Below are 24108 nucleotides of genomic sequence, written 5' to 3'. Positions count from 1 at the left end.
GAGTGTTAATATTTTGTGTGGCCACCATTATTTTCCTGCACTGTATTAACCCTATGGATTCATGGAGTTAACTAGAGCTTCACAGGTTGCCACTGGAGTCCTCTTCCACTTCTGCATGACGACATCATGGATCTGGTGGATGTTGGGAGAACTTGTGCTCCTCCACCTTCTGTTTGAGGATGCCTCACAGATGCTCAATTAGGGTTGAGGTCTGGAGACATGCTTAACCAGTCCATCACCTTTACCCTCAGCTTCTTTAGCAAGGCATTGGTCTTCTTGGAGGTGTGTTTGGGGTCATTATCATGTTTGAATACTGCCCTGCGGCCCAACCTCCGAGGGGAGGGGATCATGCTCTGCTTCAGTATGTCACAGTACATTGAAAATGGCTAAAAGGGGTGTAATTGAGTACACCCCTTTCACTAAGGGGTGTACTCACGTTTGTTGCCAGCGGTTGAGACATTTTTGGCTGCGTGTTGTTGTTTTGAGGGAACAGCAAATTTACACTGTTATTCAAGCTGTACACTCACTACTTTACATTGTAGCAAAGTGTAATTTCTTCAGTGTTGTCACATGACAAGATAGAATAAATAAATAATAATGTATGTGTGTATGTATGTATGTATATGTGTATATAATACAGTGCCTTGCGAAAATATTCGGCCCCCTTGAACTTTGCGGCCTTTTGCCACATTTCAGGCTTCAAACATAAAGATATAAAACTGTAAGTTTTTGTGAAGAATCAACAAGTGGGACACAATCATAAAGTGGAACTAAATGTATTGGATATATCAAACTTTTTTAACAAATAAAAAACTGAAAACTTGGGCGTGCAAAATTATTCAGCCCCCTTAAGTTAATACTTTGTAGCGCCACCTTTTTCTGCGATTACAGCTGTAAGTCGCTTGGGGTATGTCTATCAGTTTTGCACATCGAGAGACTGAAATTTTTGCCCATTCCTCCTTGCAAAACAGCTCAAGCTCAGTGAGGTTGGATGGAGAGCGTTTGTGAACAGCAGTTTTCAGTTCTTTCCACAGATTCTCGATTGGATTCAGGTCTGGACTTTGACTTGGCCATTCTAACACCTGGATATGTTTATTTGTGAACCATTCCACTGTAGATTTTGCTTTGTTTTGGATCATTGTCTTGTTGGAAGACAAATCTCCGTCCCAGTCTCAGGTCTTTTGCAGACTCCATCAGGTTTTCTTCCAGAATGGTCCTGTATTTGGCTCCATCCATCTTCCCATCAATTTTAACCATCTTCCCTGTCCCTGCTGAAGAAAAGCAGGCCCAAACCACGATGCTGCCACCACCATGTTTGACAGTGGGGATGGTGTGTTCAGGCTGATGAGCTGTGTTGCTTTTACGCCAAACATAGCATTTTGCATTGTTGCCAAAAAGTTCGATTTTGGTTTCATCTGACCAGAGCACCTTCTTCCACATGTTTGGTGTGTCTCCCAGGTGGCTTGTGGCAAACTTTAAATGACACTTTTTATGGATATCTTTAAGAAATGGCTTTCTTCTTGCCACTCTTCCATAAAGGCCAGATTTGTGCAGTATACGACTGATTGTTGTCCTATGGAAAGTCTCCCACCTCAGCTGTAGATCTCTGCAGTTCATCCAGAGTGATCATGGGCCTCTTGGCTGCATCTCTGATCAGTCTTCTCCTCGTATGAGCTAAAAGTTTAGAGAGACGGCCAGGTCTTCGTAGATTTGCAGTGGTCTGATACTCCTTCCATTTCAATATTATCGCTTGCACAGTGCTCATTGGGATGTTTAAAGCTTGGGAAATCTTTTTGTATCCAAATCTGGCTTTAACGTCTCCACAACAGTATCTCTGACCTGCCTGGTGTGTTCCTTGTTCTTCATGATGCTCTCTGCGCTTTAAACGGACCTCTGAGACTATCACAGTGCAGGTGCATTTATACGAAGACTTGATTACACGCAGGTGGATTCTATTTATAATCATTAGTCATTTAGGTCAACATTGGATCATTCAGAGATCCTCACTGAACTTCTGGAGAGAGTTTGCTGCACTGAAAGTAAAGGGGCTGAATAATTTTGCACGCCCAATTTTTCAGTTTTTTATTTGTTAACAAAGTTTGAAATATCCAATAAATTTCATTCCACTTCATGATTGTGTCCCACTTGTTGATTCTTCACAAAAACTTAGTTTTATATCGTTGTGTTTGAAGCCTGAAATGTGGCAAAAGGTCGCAAAGTTCAAGGGGGCCGAATATTTTCGCAAGGCACTGTATATTACTCAAAAAAACTAAAGAAACACTAATCGAGTACCACATCAAGTTAAACTCCAGGGATATTAATCTGGTCAGTTAAGTAGCAGAGGGGGTTGTTAATCAGTTTCAGCTGCTTTGGTGTTAATGAAATTAAACCCAGGTGCACTAAATGGGCAACAATGAAATAACCCCCAAAACAGGAGTGGTTTTACAGGTAGAGGCCACTGAACTTTTCTTTTTCCCTACTAATTTTTTCTGACTGTTCACTAGTTTTGCATTTGGCTAGGGTCAATCTCACTATTAGTAGAATGAGGCGATACCTGGATCCTATAGAGGTTGCACAGGCAGTCCAACTCCTCCAGGACGGCACATCAATACGTGCCATTGCCAGGTTTGCTGTGTCTCCCTGCACAGTCTTAAGAGCAAGGAGGATATTCCAGGAGACAGGCACTTACTCTAGGATAGCTGGACAGGGCTGTAAAAGGGCTCTTAACCCATCAACAGGACTGGTATCTGTTCCTTTGTGGACGGAGGAACAGGATGGGCACTGCCAGAGCCCTACAAAATGACCTCCAGCAGGCCACTGGTGTGAATGTCTCTGACCAAACAATCAGAAACCGACTTCAGTGGGCCCTATGCTCACTGTCCGTCACCATGGAGCTTCCTTGGTATTTGCCATTGAACACCAGGATTGGCATGTCCGCCACTGGCGCCCTGTGCTTTTCACAGATGAGAGGTTTACCCTGAGCACATATGACAGATCTGAGCACATATATTCTCTACTCACTGTTCATTTTATCACATGCCTGACGAAGGGGTCCTTGGACTTTTCTTGTGTGATCCTTTTGCAATAAAAAGTTTCTTTGGACTGCTTTGCAAGATCCATGGTGTGCTGGCGAATATGTATGTATCTATAACAGACGGGTAAGGGTCTGGAGAAGCTGTGGTGAACATTATGCTGCCTGTAACATCGTTAAGCACAGACGGTTTGGTGATGGTCTGGGGAGGCATATCCATGGAGGGATGTACAGACCTCTACAGGCTAGACAATGGCACCTTGACTGCCATTAGGAATCAGGATGAAATCCTTGGACCCATTGTGAAACCCTATGCTGCTGCACCCTCCTGGTGCACGACAATGCCTGGCCTTATGTGATGAGAGTATCCAGCCAGTTCCTGGAGAATGAAGGAATTGATACCATTAAATGTCACCCACGCTCGCCTGACCTAATTGTTTCAGCTCCTCCTATGCTGCCAGGTTGCACCTCAGTCTGTTTCGGCGCTTAGTAATACCTTAGGACACCATCCGTCATCTCATTAGGAGCATGCCCCAACGTCAGTCATGCATATAAGCACGTGGGGGGTCATCAAAACTACTGTGTACCATTTAGAGTTGCTGCAATGACATTTCAGCAAAATGGACTAGCCTGCTGCATAATTTTTCACTTTGATTTTTGGGGGTTTCTTTAACCACTTCATGCAAAATCACGTAGACCTTCGTCGGCTGATTTTGCGTGGTTGTACCGGGATGATGCCTCTAGCTAGAGGCATCATCCCAGTACCGTTGTTTAGAGCCGGCAGTCGGCTTTTCGGCAGTACCGACCGATGCGGCTCGTAAGCCGCTGGATCGTTACCCCGGCGAGTGGGAGGGGAAGCCCTTCTCCCCTTCTGCGGCTCTGCCCAGGTCTACCGTCCCACCGGGACACCCGAGCAACTAGCCAGCGCGTCCGCCGGCTGCAAGGAGTCCCGATCTAAGCTAGATGCGGCTTTGATCGGGTCTCAGATGACGTAACCCGGAAGCGGCGTCCATGACGTCACATCTGGGTTACTCTGCTGCTAAAGGCGGCAGATTTAAAAAGTGACTGTATTCAAAAATGCCTTTTTCGCCGTTTTGAATACATGGAAGTGGAGGCGTCTAGGGTCTTTCAGACCCTTGATTCTTCTATAAGGATTACCTGTCACTGCCTATTGCTGTCACAAGGGATGTTTACATTGCTTGTGACAGCAATAAAAGTGATCATATTTTTTTTTTTAAACCTGTGTTAAAATGTAAAAAAAAATAAATAGGAAAAAATGTTTTAGCCTCCCCCCCCCCCCGTCGCCGTGAGCTTGCGCACGAAAGAAAACATATACGGAAGCCACGCCGTAAATGAAATCGCTGTACAAAAACCACACGTGAGGTATCACCGCGAGCGCCAGAGCGTGAGCAATAATTAAAAAAAAAAAAGAGCTACACTCTAACTCTAAACTGGTAACCGTTAAAAAACTTTAAAGCGTGGCCTATGGAGATTTTCATTGACCGAAGTTTGTCGCCATTTTGCAGGTGTGCGCAATTTTAAACTGTAACGTTGGTTATCTATTTACTCGGCGTGACATCATCTTTCACAATATACAAAAAAATGTGCTAACTTTAATGTATGTTTGTTTGTTTTTTTAATGCAGTGAAATGTGACTTTTCGGAATTTAAAAAAAAAAATGGTGTTTGAAAGACCGCTGCGCAAATACCGCGTAACAAAAAATATTGCAATGACTGCCGTTTTATTCTCCAGTGTCTTTGCTAAAAATATATATATATATATATATATATATATAATGTTTGGGGGTTCGAAGTAGTTTTCTAGCAAAAAATACTGATTTTAAGTTGTAAACAAAAAGTGTCAAAAATCGGCTCGGTCCTTAAGTGGTTAAGTTCAGCCCTTTTGTAGGTTGATGATTTTCATTTCCATTAAAAGATGTGGAATCATTTCGTTTGGAACACATTACCCAGTCCATATCAGTATAGATATCCAGCATATTTTTCCCCATTCGGATTTGATGTGTTTTCGAAGTGTTACTTTAGTTTTTTTGAGCAGTGTATATATTAGACATGTGGTTCGTTTTGTTCCAAATTGAAACTTATGAATGTTTCGTTATTCAGAAATTCGGATGTATCCGTATTACAATAGTAACTATTTTAAACGAATCCGAAATAATGAAACAAAATTTTGGATGAAATTCAGGTCGTTTTCTAATCAAATTCGAATAGTTTTCTAATCAACTTTCCAGAGAATAAAACCGAATAGAAAATAAAGGAATATAGTAGAAAAGAAAAGCATATAATAGAGTAAAACAGAACAGAATACAAAATAAAAGAATAGAATATAACCTTCTTTCGTATTTCGAAAGGAATGGATTCAAATAGAATAGGAAAGAATAGAATAGAAAATAAAAGAATAGAATTAAAAAAATAGAATATAACCATTTCCCAAAATTCAAATAGAATAACATAGAATAGAAAATAGAATAGTAAGAATCTAAATGTATAACCGGTTTCTGAAATTAAAATTTCAAATAGAAAAGAATAGAAAAGACTAGAATATAAAATAAAAGAATAGAACAGAACAAGCCATGCAATAGAAAGAATATAATAGAAAAGTCTGATTTTGAATAGAATTCGTTTCGAATGCAATTTGAATGACATTCAAATCTATTAAAATTTTCCGAATTCGGTCGAACAGACTTTGTAAAATTTGAATAAAAACGAATTCCGAAAAATTATTGGAACAAATTTATGTAAATAATGAACCAAATTCCAGACATGGGAGTTAGGCTCCATGTACACGGGACGCTGGAAATGGCCGTTTAGGAGCAGTTGGGCGTTTTTTTCAGAAGCCCCTGAACCCATCTACATTTTATCTTATCTCTCCATGTACACAGGGTCGTTTACAGTCATTTGCAGGCAGTTGCGTTCAGGGACTGTTTTTAGAACGCAATTATTTGCGTTAGAACGTGTGTTTCCCGGCGTTTCAAACGCACAAACGCGTCCGAACGCGTCTGAACGCGATCACCCGCGTTTAGCATTCACGTTTTTCCATTTTAAAGGGGAATAATTTTTTTGACCTCTAGGAACGCTTCTAAACGCAAACGCCCGCAAACGCTGCTAAACGCCCGCTAAACGCGGGTACAAACGCGACCGAACGGACGCTTCAAACGTCCTAAAAATTCCAGCATTCAAAGGGACTTTTAACAACGTCCCGTGTACATGGAGCCTAAGTCACACATGTGCAAATCTCAAGTCTTAACCAAGTCCCAAGTTACTGTGGTGAAAAGCAAGTCAAGTCGAGTCCCTGCTAGAAGTCAAGCAAGTCAAGTCATTTATTTTGATCAAGTCACAAATCAAGTCAAAATACTGATCTACCCCAATTTTCACCTTTTAAATCAGTTAAAAGCCAGTAGTCAGGAAAGGTTTTGTTTTATTTTCAACATTGACAAAACTGCTTAGTGCTTTTTTTCCTGGCATATTAAAGAAACACTTTGAATGCCCAAACAGCTCAAAATCCTTTGTCCAGTCATGTTTCAACACCACAGTCACTAAAACCATGTTCAGTATTTCCATTGTTAAACAGCCAGTGTCCTAAAAATCAGAACACACTGAGGTGTTATAAGTGACTGTGGTGTCAGAAACATAACAGGCACATTCATTTTGCTTTAACACATCTTGAGAAAATGCAAATATTTAATAACTTAAAGTAGTCATTTCGAGTCATAGGTCTCAAGTCTCTAAAGTCATGAATACCAAGTCAAAGTCAAGTTGAGTCTTTTATTAATTTTAGTCAAGCAAGTCTCAAGTCCTCAAACTGGTGACTTAAGTCAAGTCATGTGACTCGAGTCCCCCACCTCTGCCAAATTCCTTTGTTCTGCACATCTAAAATATATTATTTTATGTGTTTGTAAATTTTTTTTATATATATACAGTATGTATGTATGTATGTATATATATATATATATATATATATATATATATATATATATATATATATATATATATATAAATATATATATTTTTTTTTTTTGTTCTCTACTACTCATACGCTAACACACTTAGTGCTGTCTGTTCACACACATACCACAGAAGACCAGCTGGCTTATTTTACTTTGTACTTCACATTTTTATTATTTTAATAATGTGCATGTGTGTGTGTGTGTGTATACACGGTATTATATTAATTCCCAATTACACACAAATGGTATATAAAATAAAACCTGTTTTACGTTTTTCTTCAGGAAAAAGATATCACTCCTGACCCAAAACTTTTAGAAAAAGTCAATGATTGCACTAAAACTTTGAAGATTGTGAGAAACCGAGAAGATCTCCTTTCCAGGCTCACTCCGGAACTTATGGACGTGTTTGACTTTTTTGTTGCTTTGACTATTTGCAATACTGTTGTTGTAACTTCTCCAAATCAGCCTAGACAAAAGGTAATAGTGTACAGAATTTGCTTTTTGCATGTGCTATAGTTTAGATTATCACCCCTTATTCCCTGCATCATGCGTTGTAACAGTAGAAAATATAGCTATAAAAATGTTTAAAGCCCAAAACCTTTAACTCTGACAAAGTGGGTAAGAGTGAGAACTTCAAGGTGACATATGAACAATAAGTGAGAAAGTGCAGTTGTCAGTTGTAAGCGTTTACCCTTCCTACGTATAGAATTTTTCTTTTTCATCATATCCTAACACTTCTTGCTTTATCTGACTCTTGCCACCTAGACAGAAATTGTCAGAGGAAAAAATTGGACTTGAAGATGATTGCTCAAAATATATTTTTTTTTTTACAGTCAGCTGAACCTAAAATTCTTTGTTCTACATGGTCTTTGTGTGGAGGCGGCCATCTTGGTAGAGACAGAACTTTTTGGTTCCTCTTGCATGTCTAACCTCCAGCAAGGGGAGAACAGTGAGCTTCACATCAATGACATCAATGAATATCACTGCAAATCTCATGCTAGCAGTCAGAGGCAGTAGTACCTTTTGATTTCACATTGAAGATCTACAGGGGCTGTAGGCTCAGGAGTGCCTAGATGCCCTAACATACCAGGCAGTGTACTGCTATTTTTCAGGAGGAATTGCAAGCAAAGTATAGAATTTTTTAGAGTATTGCTAAGGCAAACTTGTCATTTCTAAATTTTCCCTGTAACATAGCAAGTTTTCACTTTTTTGAGTTCCTTTCCACATGAAGGACTTGCTACATATGGTAGAGTTGTGCAAACTGCAATCACCTTTCTAGTTGCTATTAAGGTTAAGGGCTGTTTCAGACTTTTGCTGTGCAGCCTTGCATAATGAAAGCTCTTTTTAGAATGGCACTACAGTAGTTTTATAGTAGTAGTCTGGTTGCAGTAGGTTGTTGACTATAGCACTGTGGAGTTAAATTGGGTATTGGTTTGGGAAAAGCTAAGCCTAGTGCAAATAGGCTAAACCGCCTTTTGTAACCTTTTTTTTTTTTTTTGGTTTCTAAAGGTTCGAGTCCGGTATGAACTGAAATCCCCTGTAAAGACCATCGAGGACTTCATCCGTAGGTTTACCCCGAGCCGACTCACTTCGGGATCAAATAGTAGCAGTTCATCAAGTCTTGCCACTAGCAAATCTATGCAAAGAATTGGATCAAGTATTCTGTCCTCCAGCTCTATTGAAGGCAATTTTACTAAGTTGGAAGGAAAATTCTCTGGCACTCCACAGACTACTGTTGGTTGTCAGGACTCTCAAGAAGGAACCAGACTCAAAGTTGATGGACAGGAAGGAGAGTTGCGATATGAAGCAGAGAGTCCTGATGAAGCTGCTCTTGTATATGCTGCCAGAGCATATAGCTTTTCTCTTGTTGGTAGACTGTCTGACCAAGTAACTGTGGAGTTACCACACTTGGGGAGACTAAGCTTTGAACTTTTGCACACCCTGGGATTTGACTCCACCAGGAAAAGGATGTCTGTGGTTGTCAGACATCCACTTACAGATGAAATCATTGTTTACACTAAAGGAGCAGATTCTGTTGTTCTCGACCTTGTCCAGGCATGTCCTAAAGGTAAGAGTTGGTATGCTTTTTTTTTTTTTTTTTTTTTTTTTTTTTTTTTAATTTAACATAGACAAGCACTCAGGGTTTGGCTTTAGGCCTCCTTCACAGGGCCAGGTACATGAGGCTGCCAGATTCCTGTCCCCGCATGTGACTGGCCTTGTGAAAGAGGCCTGATTCTGTCGCTGTACTGCGTTAGAGCAGCAGAGGCAAACATTTATTAGTGTATGTAAACCCATTGTAATCTGTTCTTGTAAATTAGTTATCTACTAGAACCATGTAAACAACTGTCCATAGATTGCTTTATAAGAATTTAAAATGCCTATCTTAATTGTACAGGACACAGGCAGCATATATATTTACGTTGGTTTACATGGGTTATAGGCATACACCTTCAGGTGATTGGACACTGGTAAAGCTTTAGAGGATATGTCCCCTTGGAACCTACCCTATAACCATACCCCACTCAGTCTTCAGTTTTGTGCTAATGTCTGAGGGTGGTGGACTTATTCTCCTTCATGGAGGAAACCACTTGTGAAAGACTCACCCGGGACAAAGTCTTTTGGAGGGGGAGTGCAGGCTAGCCTCTTACCTACTGACTATGGGCCCTGGCTTTTAAGGGAACACTACTCTGTCTTTGTGAGGTGTATGCGTGGGGGGCCCTTGGAGTAATGTTACTTTGGATTCAAGTCCATGTCTTCCCAAGACGCACAGACTGGGACTCTAGGCCCAGGGTCCCTGTAAGGGCCTAGCTGCCCATTACCAATAAGGACTGCTCCACACAGACTCATAGCAGATGCTAATATCAGCCAACCCACCTGTCTTCCACACATTAATTATGCTAATTAACACACCTATTGTCTAAGGGACATATTATAATAATACGTATTGTACTTTATGAGCTCGATGCCAGTAAGTCTGACCTGTAGTGAGATCCTGATCAATGAAAGCATTGTCTAGGTGTGGATTCCATTCACCTATTTGTCAGATGGCTAATTTTATTAACTCTTGGAGGATCCTCTATGATGGGATTAGCCATGAGTCAGCTGTACCTTGTTATCTAAACCATTGTGTGATGTTTTGGGTAAATATCAAGGTTATTGTTCGTGTGGTTGTTGATTAGCTCATGTTAATTTATGTTTCTGGTTACAGTTTGTGTTGTTAGGGTAATATGATCCAGAAGGGGACTGTCCTCCTGTGGGATATATATACTGTGTGAGTTTGTTCAATAAAACAGTTCCAGATCTCATACGAGCATTTGTCGGCTAGTCTTGTATGTTATGCGTCTATAATATCTGATCTGTGTTCAGACTGGAGGAGGTGGTATACTGATGGAAGCTCTCAAGCGGAGTGTGGGACAGTTCGGTCACACCACTCTTGGCTTAACTAGTTTATTTCTTCTTTATTTTATCTTCAAATTATTTAATGAAAATCGCTGTCTTTTACTGCCAACAGAGATGCAGTGTATTCAGATTGGCACAATGTTGGTAAAACCTGGGGAGCCATACCTGGATCCCACACCGTGGGGACAGCCTGTAATGTTGCTTTGGGCATTGGATCATGCAGGGACGCTCATCTTAGAACTTAGTGCAATGCATAGTAGTCAGCCACAGGGTGCTATACACCTCCAGAGCCATGTTCTATCACTATGGAACCCAGTCCTTTAAAAATACGGTCTAGTTTCATGGATTGGTAAGACAGGGTCACCCTGCATCTCTGACTGTTTAGTAAAAACGGGGCTGTTTTTGGAATGCATTCACCTCAGTGTATACTTTTTAAACTTGGTGCTAAAACTCAACCACTCAGAGCTTAGTCTCGGGTGCTTCAGGTGACCTATCAGGTGTTACATTATACCACTGGTTGCACTTTACCACTACTTCCCCCTAGGACCCTTAGAAGGTTTCTTTACAGCATGATCTACACCTGGATTACTGCGTATTCCTTAAGAACATGCTTACCCCTATACTTTGCACCCTGTTCTTGAGTACCTGATGGGAATATTCTCACTTGTAGCTATGGTGGAGACCAGCAACATCCAATCACTGTCCAAATCTTGCCGCCTGAACAACATAGCCAAAATATGCCCCTTTTAAACCAATAACACCACAAAGTGTCTAATTCACTCCCTGGTTATCTCTCCCCTCAACTACTACTCAACAACTCCCCCCCCATATTGGATTGCCTTTATATGGGCTATTCTCCCTTCAGACCATCCTGCATGTTGCTGCCAGACTCATCCACCTTGCCAACCAAAGAGTGTCTGCTACCCCTCTCTTCCAATCCTTCCACTGGCTTCTGTTCATCCACCAAATAAAATACAAAATGCTAACAACTTCTTACAAAGCCATCCACAACTCTGCCCCCAGCTACATCGCTTGCCTAGGATCAAAATACCAACCAAATTGTTTTCCCGGGACCTCTCTAGATCCTTTGTCCCCTCCTCCCATGCTCGACTCCAGGACTTCTCCCGAGCCTTGCCCATCCCGAGTCTCTAGCTCCTCTAAACGCAGAGCACCTGCCTGCTCTACCTAGGCTTCAGGTTCAGATCCTAAATTCTTCCCTTCCTTTCGGCTTAGGTATTGGCCTACAAAAGCCACCAAGCCTTCTCTAAAGCCCTCTTCACAATGAAGAGGTGCCCTCACTCCCTAAGAGTGGAGTGATGTATGTTACAGTTTGCATCTCTGATTCACAGAAGTCCCAGACCTGTGGGTTCAATCAATGGTTTCAAAGGGGTACAAAAGAGTTCAAAACTCTACCCCCTCACTACTTTGTTCTTTCAAATCAACCAAGAACGGATCAAGGGCCGCTAAATTTGCAGAATGCCCTGAACCTTCTCTTATCCCAGGGAGTTTTTGTGCCAGTACCACCAAAAGACAAAGTATTCTATTCAAACTTGTTTATGGTACCAAAGCCCAGTGAGGGTATTTGCCCTATTATGGACTTAAAATTCCTTCACAGATTCCTTCAAATTCCAAAATGTCCCATTGAATTTGCACGGTCAGTCTTAACAAAGGTCTTGGCACTTCTTGACTTTATCCAAACTCGGGGTGTTCAAGTCACAGGCAATCTTGATGACCTTTTTCTGAAGGACTCGATAGCCCTCAGAACCATTTAGATGTTCCATGCTTTCGACTGGGTAATATGTTTCAACAAATCTGCTTTCCTGCCTTCCCTTCACCTGGAATACGAGGGTTCTTTAGAAAGTTTATGCATGTTTTATATGCTCTTCACAGCCATCTTCACTACAGGGTGACAACTGTTATACTGAACTGCAGGGTCAGCAGGCTTGCTAGACAGACTAGTCACATGACACTCTCAGACATGGCCAATTTCTACACCTCCCGCCCTCACCATTTCCAGCGAAAATAAAAAGAAAAGTGCACAAACTTTTTGAAGACCCCTCATACTTCAGGCTGAGCCTGGACACCTCCCAAGCAAAATTATTTCTCTCAGAAAATAAATTATTTCTCCAAGAGCAGATACTTAGAAAGCAGAAATTAGATTTAGGAGACATCCCACAATGATATTTTCTGAGCGTTCTAAGCCTAATGGTAGCCTCCTTTGGGGCAGTACCATTTTCCCAATTTAATTCAGGAACTCTCCAACTCCACCATCTTTTTTGACCTGGAAAAAGCCTGCTCTATCTCTTGATATGCTCATGCTCCAGTCCTGCCAAACAGGGACTTTGCCATATTAGTGGATCACAACTCCAGCCCTAACAATAGGGAAGTCTTTCCTTCTCTGCCACTGGAATGTTATCATAACACATGCAAGTCAGGCTAGGGAAGAGTGTTCCTATCCTTAATAGTCCAAGAAACAAGGTAATGGGGGGGCAACCAAGCTCCCCATCAACATCTTGAAATTCAGAGCACTCCATGTTACCCTGAAGCATTGGACTCCACTTCTGATGGGGCACCCAATCAAGGGACTTCCTACAAACAGGTCTTGACCTGAACGTGGCCTTAAGCACTCTCAAAAAGCAGGTCTTGGCCTTATCCATTATTTTTCAAAGGTCTCTAGCTTCACTCTCCCTTATAAGGACCTAATTTCACAATGTATCTATTATTAAGCCCTGGGATCACGGCTTGGTTCTCTCTGCCCTGAAAAAAACACCCTTTAAACCTATCGGGGATATTACCCTAGGGCAGGAGTGGGGAACCTTTTTTTTGCCAAGGGCCATTTTGGTATTTATAAAACTCATTTGGGGGCCGTACAAAATTATCAACTTAAACATGTGCCTGTTATATTTGGCCAAACATTTAATTAACTCACCTCTAATGTGATGGCTGCAACTGCTTCTCTTTGGTAAGGTGTGTGATGTTAGCTGGTCTTGATGATGTTGCTACGCGCAACTGGTTTTCCAGGTATGCGTCGGTCAGTCTGGAGCGCAGTCAACTTTGTGGTACTAAGAACTGCTGGCGGGTACTGCTGGCTCAGGCTGGTACTGCTGGCTTGTACTGTGCTGTGGGTACTGCAGGCTGGTACTGCTGTGGGTACTGCATGCTCAGGCTCGTACTGCTTGGGTGGTAATGCTCTGGATACTGCTAGCTCAGGCTGGTACGGCTGGGTGGTAATGCTGTGGGTACTGCTGGCTAAGGCTGTTACTGCTGGGTGGTAATGCTGTGGGTACTGCTGTCTCAGGCTGTTACTGCTGTGGGTACTGCTCTTTGTGCTTCTGGCGGGAAATGCTGGCTAGAGAAGAGCAGCGCCACGCTGGATGAAGAAAAAGCCGATGCTTCCTGTATTAGTCTGTCTTCTCACAGGCAAAGTGATATCAAATGCACTCCGCCCGTGAAGAGACGGACTAATACAGGACTGTCAGAACGGAGTCGGAACTATACAGGAAACATCGGCTCCGTTCTGACAGATTAGCTGGCATACACAGGCTCAGCGGCACTGGGGGCCGGACGCAAGTATTTCGCTGGCCGCAGGTTCCCCACCCCTGCCCTAGAGGATCTCTCCTGCAAAGTATCTTTTTGGTCTTCATCGTGTCTGTCAGATGTGTTTTTGAACTCGTGGCCCTTTCCTGTAAAGAGCCTTTACTCATACTTCTGCACCCAAAGCCATCCTTTTTCCCCCACAGGTGGTTTCAGTATTCCACCTCAGTTGTCCTAACATCCTTATGCCCTGATCCTAAGCATCCAAAGTAAATCTCTGAATATTGCCTGGGTGTAGTCATAGCCATTAGAATATACCTTAAAGCTACTGCTCCAATCAGACTGATTCTCTGTTTGTCCTGTTCTCAGGACTCTGCAAGGGACACCCTGCTTCAAAGTCCAACATCAGCGATGGATAAGAAATCTAATCACAAGAGCTTACATTCTAAAAGAAACCACTCCTACGCTTACACTTTTCACCAGATCGGTGAGAGTTTCCTGAGCAATTTGGCACTAGGCTACTGTAGCCCAGGTGTACAAGGCCACCATCTGGTCTTCTGTTCCTCCTTTTTCATAGCTTGAGAACACCCCTTGATGTTTGAACACCCTACCTGTCCTGTACCATATGATTAAGATGAGAGGAATTTTGACTTGCCTATAAATTTCACAACTTGAAGTACAGTATAAGACCTGGGCCATACTCCCTTCCATACTCTGCCTGAGTCTTGTACTGTACCCCAAGATATAGGCTTTACAGGCAAGTCAAAATTCCTCTTTTCCTTTAATATATACCATGGTCAAGTGGTAAATCCAAACCTTGTTTCTAGCTCCACAGTGCCAGATTGGTGGGTGGAGCTAGCAGGCAACTTATGACATTACTATTAGACATTACTGCATGCCTTTCCTGGGGCCATATAGTACGCTGTGTCAGTCATGTGGTATAGCAAAAAATAGTTTTAATACCAAAGAAAAAATGGTGAATAACACACATTTAAAGCCATTTTTTTTTTTATTTCAAATTAGAAAGTTTATTCAAAAAACCCCTCTGGAGATTGGTACAAGGGATAGCTTGCTGAGTAGAATGAGCCTTTCTCAGTCAAGTTGGTGGAGGCGCCCACTAGCTGATAGTGTCACATAGACTCTATACTTGAGGTAATAGGAAGTGCTGTTTACAGGGAAAAACAGACCATGTGCATAGAGTGGCACTGCGGAAGACAGAAGATTGGTTGCAATAGTGTTACTGCTTACCAGTAAGGAAGATAAGGAAATGGCAGGATCAAGAAGGCTTTTACTAGTAAAGCGTATACTACTGAGAGTTTACATAGGTAAACAAAATACTTTGAAACAATAACAAAGACGAAAAATTGCATTTTACGAACACTTGGATCTTTTGTCAGATGTGTACCACCGCTCCTGTTTAGTAGTTTCTCTTTGAGACAGAATTTATAAATGTCATTCTGCTTCACTCCTGCGATAGGTGTAGAATACTACATGAAGAATATACAGTATTCAGTTTTGTGTTTCTCTGTCTTTTACTGAATATTATGGCAGCAATTGTTGTTTGAGCTCTGACATCAAATAGCAGCTTGCTGTATTACAGCACAAATGCAGCAAAGGTATAGGTTTGGACACAATGGGGAAGTGGTAGAACCTCTGTTAGGATTTTGTTCTCTGTATCCCCTTCGGGGAGATTATACCCTCTAATTTTAGTTGATGAGAAATTCTCTCCAAACAAGGAAGACAAGACAATAAAAACAGGGCTTGACAAATTTGCTTTAAATCTAGGAGCCAGTATTTTATTTTTTTTTACTTACAAAGATCGCTGTCGTGTGTACAGAGCCCTGTGTGTTTTGTAAACACAGGACTCTGTACTGTGATTGGCTACAGCCAATCAGCAGGTATCAGCCATAAACCAGTGTCCGGGCAGAACAGCAGGGGAGCGCCCACATGTGTGCTCCTAACTTCGAACAGGCTGGAATGATGTACATGTACGTTACCCAGCCTGCTCGTGCCACCCGCCCGCAGTTAATGTACTGTGGGCGAGGAGGCAGCAGTTAGTATAATTACAAGAGGGAAGATGTGCTGCATTATAAGCGACCAACCGTTGGTCTCAAAGTGGGAAGGGAGACACCACAGTGTCCTAAATTAATACTTGGACTACCTCCTCCCCCTGGGACATGGGTTGCTTCCAGGGACACACTGCTGCTGCCTACTCTGACCCAGGATTCCGCAAGTAAATGACAGCCTGGCCCTTCCATTCCACAACCTCCCCCCCTCTAGCCTGGGAGAGACCAGCTACATGCCAGGCTCACAGGAAGGACATATACACGCAGGGGGGGCAGCAGGAACTATAGTAGCATGGAGGAGGATGGAGAGGAGCTCTGACAGCTGCCCAAAACTGCATCTCTCCTCACCCTGACAACATTGAGGAGCCTGGGGGAGGAGGGGGTCAGGTGAGTGGAGATGAGGGGAACACTGAATGGAACCGACACCAAGCTACACTGGGCACACCTCTCCCTGGGACAGTACCTCTCACACAGCCCCACATAACAGGCCCAGGAGGACCCAAACGCAGCCGGCAATGACTGAGGTCAGCCACAGACAGGGCTGAGCCCCCACGGCCGTCCGGTCCAGCAACCTGCCTGCCAAGCCAAAAGCATGAGCAGGCAGCCCAGCCACCTGACACCTCGCATGGGTTGACAGCCGCCGAGGCCAATCACTGGTGAGAAGCCTGCAGCCCATCCAACCAGTGCTCGGAATACATGGGCGGGCCTTGCCTGTGAGAGAAGGGGAAAGAAAAAGACCACACAGACGCCCAATAGGGATTTGATTGGAGATTCCTGGTGGTTTGTTTGCATCGCAGACAATTGTTTGGCGACTCCTGCAGTTTGGCAAGCTATGCACACGCCTGATATGGTGGTGCCAACAGTGAATGGGCTGACTAAAGCCCAGGCGCCAGGAATCAATTTCTAGTCGCAAATGTGACCTGGGGCCTGGGATTTGTCGAGCCCCGTATTAAGCAATCAATATTTTTACATAAACAGCTCTTCAATTAAAGGGAGCTGAACCAAAGCATCAATGTGTTATGTTTGGTAGGAATGTTGATGTGTTAACAATGGTGATTTCATTAAAATCATGTGAACTGAGACATAACTTAAAATCTAAAACAGCTGCTGTGTGGTATAAAGTACACAATAGAACTTCTATTGTCAACTATTGGTTTCTTGGAAAAATTGCAGTGTTACCAATTTAGTGATATGTTTATTTTTATTTAGACAATTCTGTGGGAAAGTACCAAAGAAGAATTCAAGCCAAAACTCAGAATTACTTGAACTGTTATGCAGTTGACGGATTGCGAACTTTGTGTATTGCTAAACGAGTAAGTATCTGTTAGCTTTGCTTTCTAAGAGAGTACATTTTTACTCTTTTGTGACCCATTCATGCTTTGGCCTGTAAAGAAAAGAGGTGCTACAAAATAAGAAAATCAAAGTTTCTCTTACGTCCTCTGACAGTCGCCGCCCCTCATATAGTCTTCACCAATTTGTATTGACCTTTTTTCCACAGGAGCAAGCTAGGCATAAGACTTGTTACACAAACAATTTGCATAGACACACCTGTAGGGGGCGGTCTCACTGGTCCAATACCCCCCTGCTATCAGCATTCCCAACTCAGTTTGTCTTTTGCCTAGTTAGGAGTAAGATAGGCTTCCCTGTGCTGGGGCTACAGTCTCAGCCTTTTTCTTCTGTTTTCTTACATTTTATTTTATGCTAAGTGTGTTTTCTTTGCACTGTTAGCTTTTTTATTTGTTTCCTGCGCTAGTTAGTCAGAAGACTACAGCGTTTGCGGAGCTGGGAATCGGACTGGTCGTCCTGGTACTCCAGGACGGAGGATATTATGGAATCCCAGCCCGCCATCGAGCATTTAGCGGGCTATGCGTGCGCCCTGGCCCAGCAAACAACCTGCTCCTGTCCTCAGGGGCGAAAGCCTGCGAGGTGGCTACCTCGCTGGGATGCCTCGTGACCGTGCGACGCATCCTGTTTCGGCTGCCGGCTCCCCCGCCATCTGGGGTGGGGGGTTCCCACGATATCGAGGCGCCCACGCCATATGGAGCGGTAAGTAACTTCTGTGTGGGGCCTCTGTTTGGCGATGACAGTCTGCTGATATCGGTCCTCTCCCCTCATGTCTGTGTCCGGGGCTCGCATCCCTCTCCGTCCCTGCGGGGGCCTCTTGGCGCATGTATCGCTGTGGGGGGGGGGGGTCTGTGGGGGTCCCTATCCCTGTCCACTTTATCTGTGTGTTTGGGGGTGCAGACATGGCGGTGCGGACCGCTGCGGTGCAAAAAACACGGGTCCGCCGTTTTGGGTATGGGCAGTTGCTCTGGCCTCACTGTGGGCACTTTCTGCAGCTCTCTATGTAGTGTTTTTTGGCACCTTCGGGTGCCATCTTGTGTGTGGCAAGGTGTTTTTCTTTGCACATGTTCGGCGGCCATTTTCCCGTAGCCTCCCATTCAGATGCATTGGCAACCATTTTCCCTTAGACCAGTTCCTGTTCAGCCTCTAGCAGGTGACATCACTTCCTTTCCTGTATGCAGAGATCGTTTCCAGCAGTGTGGTAACTCTTCTGGGGTTCTTTTTGCTGGTTTTGGGGAATATCCTTCTGTTTTCAGTGCTTTTCCCATCTCAGGGGGGTACCTTAGTGTAATCCTTATTGCGGTGGGTCGCCGCGATCGCGTCTTAAAGGGCCAGCGCCAAAGTATTTTTCTTATGGAGTCCCAGGACTGCAAATTCCCCCCAGCCTTGGTGACTGCTTCAGGTACTCCTGAAGCTTCACCTTCTCTTGCTGCTGCACTTGCGACTTTAGCGTCCAAGGTGGATTTATTGATGTCAGAGCGGGGTTCTAGAAAAAGAGCTAGGATTTCATTATCCTCTGATTCTGAGTCTGATTTGGTTGCCCTGGACAGTTTACCCCCAGAGGGGTCTCAGTCCTTTCATGCTGATGTGAAGGTGCAGGGGGAGGAGGAGGATGATCCTTCTCCTGAAACAGCTAAAGAACGCACTGCTGTGTCTGCGCTTTTTGCTTCTGTTAAAGAGACACTACATTTAGAGGATGAGCCCAGTCTTCCTTTAGGACTCGCAGAACCCGAAAAGCGGCACAGGTGTTTCCTTGTCCCGCTGAGTTTCACGAAACGGTGAACGAACAATGGCGTAATTTAATGCGCCCTTTTGTGGTACCAAAACGGTTTCAATTTCGTTGCCCTTTCGCGTCTCCTACGGATTGGCGATGGCCCGTGTCCCCTACGGTGGATCGCACGGTGTCCAGGTTTAACAAGGCCACTCTCATGCCCTCGGAGGATTCTCTTGTGTTCAGTGCTCAAACGCACTCTGGAGGCGGATTACGCCCCTCCGACTACTGTGGAGGTGGTGGAGCAGATGTGTCTGGCAGGTTTTGTACCTGTGTGACGCGACCTTGGAGGAGGCTCCTCTAGCAGCTCGGCTGTCTGGTGTCACGGTGCTGCTCCATCATTTCATGTGGCTGAAGAGCTGGTCGGCTGACCAGACTTCCGGGAAGACGGTGTCTGACATCCCTTTATGAGGGGAATCGTCTTTTTGGGAATTCTCTGGACGAGTTGGTTAAAGGGGGCAAGAGCACTCTGCTGCCCCAGAACCCCAGGGGTAAAGTTTTCCGCGGTAAGCGGGGCCCTTTCTTTAAACCAAATCAGGGGTCCTTTCATGCCTTCAAGGCACAGGACAAGGGGACACCCTTTAAGGGCCAGGGTGGTCAGAGGAAGGCCTTGGCGGGCAAGCAAACATCCACCCACGCTGGCCCAGCGGGTCCTTCCGCCTTCACCTGAAGGGACACCCTCACCCATTACAGGGGTGGGGGGACGTCTGCGCAGGTCCTAGTCCCTTGGCTGCTCCGGGTTCCAGACAGGTGGGTTCAGGAAATTATTCGATCGGGATACAAGATCGAATTCCTTTCGCGGCCAGCAGACAGATTCTTTCCCTCAAATCTTCATTTGACCTCAGATCGGTTGTACGATCTTCATCGGGCGGTTCAGGATCTCCTCGCCCAAGGGGTGGTCGTCCCGGTGCCTCATCGGGACAGGTTTCTGGGGTTTTACTCAAATCTGTTCACTGTGCCCAGGAAGGAGGGCAAGGTACGTCCATTTCTGGACTTGAAAGCTCTAAACCGCTTTGTGCGGGTTCAAAAGTTCCGCATGGATTCCCTCCGTTCGGTGGTGGCCTCCTTAAGTCCAGGAGATTTCCTGGCTTCCATCGACCTCAAGGATGCATATTTACTCATCCCCATGTTCGCAGGTCATCAGAGGTTCCTCCGAATCGCAAACGCGGAGGATCATTATGAGTTGTGGCGTTACCTTTCGGTCTCGCTTTGACTCCAAGGGTGTTTTCCAAGTGCTGGCTCCTGTTCTGGCCCTGTTGCGGGCGAAGGGGATTGCGGTCTTGGGATATCTGGACGATCTCCTGTTAAGCTCGAGTGCCAGCCCGAGTCTCTTATGCGATCTGTCAACTACCGTTCAGACGATCCAGCAGTTCGGATGGACGATCAACGTTCAGAAGTCGACCTTGTCCCCTTCTGTTCGTCTCCCTTATCTGGGAATGGTCCTGGACTCTGCCCAAGCAAAGGTTTTTCTGCTGGAGGACATGCTTCGGACTCTAGAGGACGAGGTCAGGTCCCTCCGGGACAAGGATTCCTCGTCGCTCAAGGCCTGCATGCGGTCCCTGGGGTTGATGGTGTCAGCCTCCGAGGCAATACTGTTTGCACAGTTCCACACGCGATCTCTTCCAGTGGAGATCTTGGCCAGGTGGGACAGGCATCCTCAATCCTTGGATAGAAGGATATCTCTGAGTCGCCAAGTCAGAGAGGATCTTCTCTGGTGGCTCCTGTCCCTGGCTCTGACGGAGGGAAAAATCCTTCCGCCCGTTGTGGACGGTGATCACCACGGATGCCAGCCTGTCAGGCTGGGGTGGCGTTCTGTCTGCCCAGGGCACTTGGTCGGAGGAGGAATCCTCCCTGCCGATGAACATCTTGGAATTGCAAGCGATCAGATTATGCTTGCTCCGTTGGTCGGCTCATCTTTGGGGCCGCCCTGTGCGGGTCCAGACGGACAACGCCACTGCGGTGGCTTACATCCGATTCAGTTGTTGTCCGGGTTCCTTCACAGGTTAGTCTCGGAACCGAAGTTGGTGATTCTGGTGGCCCCAGACTGGCCGCGCCGGTCTTGGTACGCGGCCATCGTCCAACTGGTCGTCGAGACTCCGTGGCGGCTCCCGTTACGAGATGATCTGCTGTCTCAGGGGCCGATCTTCCATCCTGCTTTACGGTCGCTGGCTTTGAAAGCCAGGTCTTGAGAGATCGGGGTCTCTCGTCGGCGGTCATTCCTACCCTGCTCAAGGCTAGGAAGGCCTCTTCCGGTAAGATTTCTTACCGTGCCTGGAAGGCTTATTTTGCCTGGTGTGAATCCAGGGGCATTCATCCTCGCTCCTTTTTGGTGGCGAGGGTGTTAGCCTTCCTGCTATCTGGTGTGGACCAGCGCCTTGCATTGACCACGATTAAGGGCCAGTTATCTGCACTGGCGTTCCTTTTTCAGCGCCCCTTGGCGTCAAATTCTTTGATACGCACCTTTTGTTCTTGGGGTGCGTCATTTGGCTCCTCTTCGGAGAGCACCTTTACCTCCTTGGGACTTGAACTTGGTTCTGTCCGTTTTTTGCAACGTCCTCCCTTTGAAAACATCGGGAAGTTTTCTCTGCCTCTGCTGTCACTAAAGGTTGCCTTTCTGGTGGCGATCACATCTGCCCGCAGAGTTTTGGAGCTGGCGGCCCTGTCTTGCCGCTCCCCTTACCAGGTGGTTTATAGGGATAAGGTGGTCTTGCGACCTTGCCTATCTTTCCTTCCTAAGGTGGTTTCTGATTTTCACCTTAACGAGGACTTGGTCTTACCTTCGCTGTGTGCGAATCCCAAGCATCCTAAGGAGTTTGCCTTGCATTCCTTGGATGTTGTCCGGGCGATCAGGATTTCCCTGTCGTCCACTTAATCCTTTAGGGGGTCGGATTCTCTTTTTGTCCTTCCTGAGGGACCTCGAAAGGATACGGCTGCGTCTACGGCAACCATTTCAAGATGGATCAGACAGACGATTGTACCGGCCTATTCCTTAAGGAACGGGTTCCGCCCTTCCCTGTCAAGGCACACTTTACCTGAGCGGTGAGGGCGTCATGGGCCTTTTCCGACATCAGGCTTCGGTAGGCCAGGTGTGCAAGGCTGCGACTTGGTCGTCCGTGCACACCTTCTCCAAATTTTACAAAGTTGATGTTTTGGCATCAGCAAATGCCTCCTTTGGCCGCAAAGTTCTGTGTGCGGCAGTACCTTGAGGGGGCCCTGGCTTTGCCGGTCCCTGTCTGTTGGGGTTGTTTTCCCCTTAGTTATTTCCTTCCTGGGTTGTTGCTCCAGTTGAGCTTTTTGGTTGCCCAGAGGGTTTACCTTTCTGTTCAGATAAGGTTCCTTTCTCTGAATTGGGTGCTGCGTTGCCTTTGTGATGGTTGCGCTTCCCACCCCTCATGTCTACACTGCTTTGGGACATCCCATTGGTGAAGACTGTATGAGTGGGTGGCGACTGTCGGAGGAGGTAAGAGAAAACTGAATTTTTGTAAAATCTTACCGTAAAATTCCTTTCTGAGTCCTCTGACAGTCGCCGCCTCCGCCCCTCTTTTGGGGTTCATGGACTATCTACTGCTTGCTACCAAACTGAATTGGGAATGAGGCTAGCCGGGGGTATTGGAACAGAGGGACAGCCCCCTGTAGGGTGTCTCTATGTAAATTGCTTTGTTTTTAACAAGTCTTATGCCTAGCTTGCTCGTGTTTATAAGAGGTCAATACCCATTGGTGAAGACTGTATGACTGGGCGGCGACTGTCAGAGGACTCAGAGAAAGGAATTTTACGGTAAGATTTTACAAAAATTCAGTTTTTCCCTATCGTTCATTGACGGACGCAGTTCCTAATGCATAGCCGTAGGGTTATACTGCCCCCTACAGGAGTAGGACACTAGACAGAAAAAAGCTCTGGCTACTCCTATGGGCAGTCCCAGGTTGTATACCCTCTCTCTTCCTGTCAGTTTTAATCTGTCTAGTCAGGAGTAAGGACCTAGTTCCTTGCTGGGATCTCTGGTCCTGGCAAAATTTTTTCTCTAGATAATTTTTTTAGCCATCTTTTTCTCTGGACTTTTCCTGTGATTTCTACAAGAAACTATGCCGGATCTGGGTGACAGACTGGATGTATAGATCCAGTGGTCACCCCAGCCGGCCTACAAGCGCACGCAGGCCTTAACTCTGCACTGGGTCGGCCGCAACAAAGGCCCACTGGACAGGGACTGGCCCCCGTGAGTTAAACGTCTCGCCAGGTTGCATACGGCCGGGTCTAGGCCAGAGTCACAGCGGTCCTAATTGGCCGACAGCCACCCCACTTCGGCGGAGAGGGGTCCTGTCAGGAGGTGGCGCCCGCCTGTGTTCCTGGTATGGTGATTAAATGTTCCCCCCCCCCCCCCCTTTCCCTTGGCTGATTTTGGGGTGGACGTGGGCCCCTCCCTGGGACGGTTGGACCCTCACAGTCCCAGGTTCCCCTCTGTCCTGTCACGCACCTCCTCTTTTACCAGCCCCCCTCACACTGGGGGCTATTGGGCCTACACCCGGGGGCTGGGACCGCATTCCAGGCTGGATGTGGGGGCGGGGGCTGCGCCGCTGGCCTATGAACGATCGTGGGGAGGGGGAGGGGTCTCTGGACCTCCAGGGCCCACCTGCCAATCGATCCCGTTGTGGAGTCTGGGGGGTCTCCACGAGGGTCCTTGGCTGCTCTGCAGGCTGAGCGTGGCTGCCATTTTTCTTGTAGCCTCATGTGCTGAGGAGATGGCAGCCATCTTGGTACACCAGGCGTGGCCATTTTGCCGTGGTTTCTTCTGACAGGAATCTGTATGGGAGTTCCTGGAGGTGTTGTTCTGTGGGTAGAGCCCCTTCTTATAACCTGGGTGTTTTCTCAGCTCATTTCCTTTTGGATAGAGCTTGCTGCTGGCACGTGCAGACGTTTTCTGGGCCTTCTGCTGCATCTTGGTACAGTGAGGCTGGGGGTCTCTCTCTCTCTGTGCTGGGGGTCTTCAGTGCGCTTTCCTGAACT

The 24108-nt window shown here is 45.6% G+C and overlaps 1 protein-coding gene across 2 annotated transcripts in view; it reads left to right on the top strand.

Moving 5' to 3' along the window:
* ATP10A (ATPase phospholipid transporting 10A (putative)) overlaps window positions 1–24108 on the top strand; it is a 454793-nt gene that overhangs the window by 308600 nt on the left and 122085 nt on the right. For both annotated transcript variants that reach the window (XM_082245265.1, XM_082245266.1), the window contains exons 9-11: window positions 7278–7472; window positions 8505–9063; window positions 17204–17307. In XM_082245265.1, the coding sequence (XP_082101391.1) occupies window positions 7278–7472; window positions 8505–9063; window positions 17204–17307 (858 nt within the window). The remainder of the gene's footprint in view (window positions 1–7277; window positions 7473–8504; window positions 9064–17203; window positions 17308–24108) is intronic.

Source organism: Pelophylax lessonae (genome assembly GCF_965119305.1).
Source record: "Pelophylax lessonae genome assembly, chromosome: 2".
In the NCBI taxonomy this organism is placed as follows: Eukaryota; Metazoa; Chordata; class Amphibia; order Anura; family Ranidae; genus Pelophylax; species Pelophylax lessonae.
Note: the sequence above shows the minus strand (reverse complement) of the source record. Positions and strands in the feature narration are given on the sequence as shown.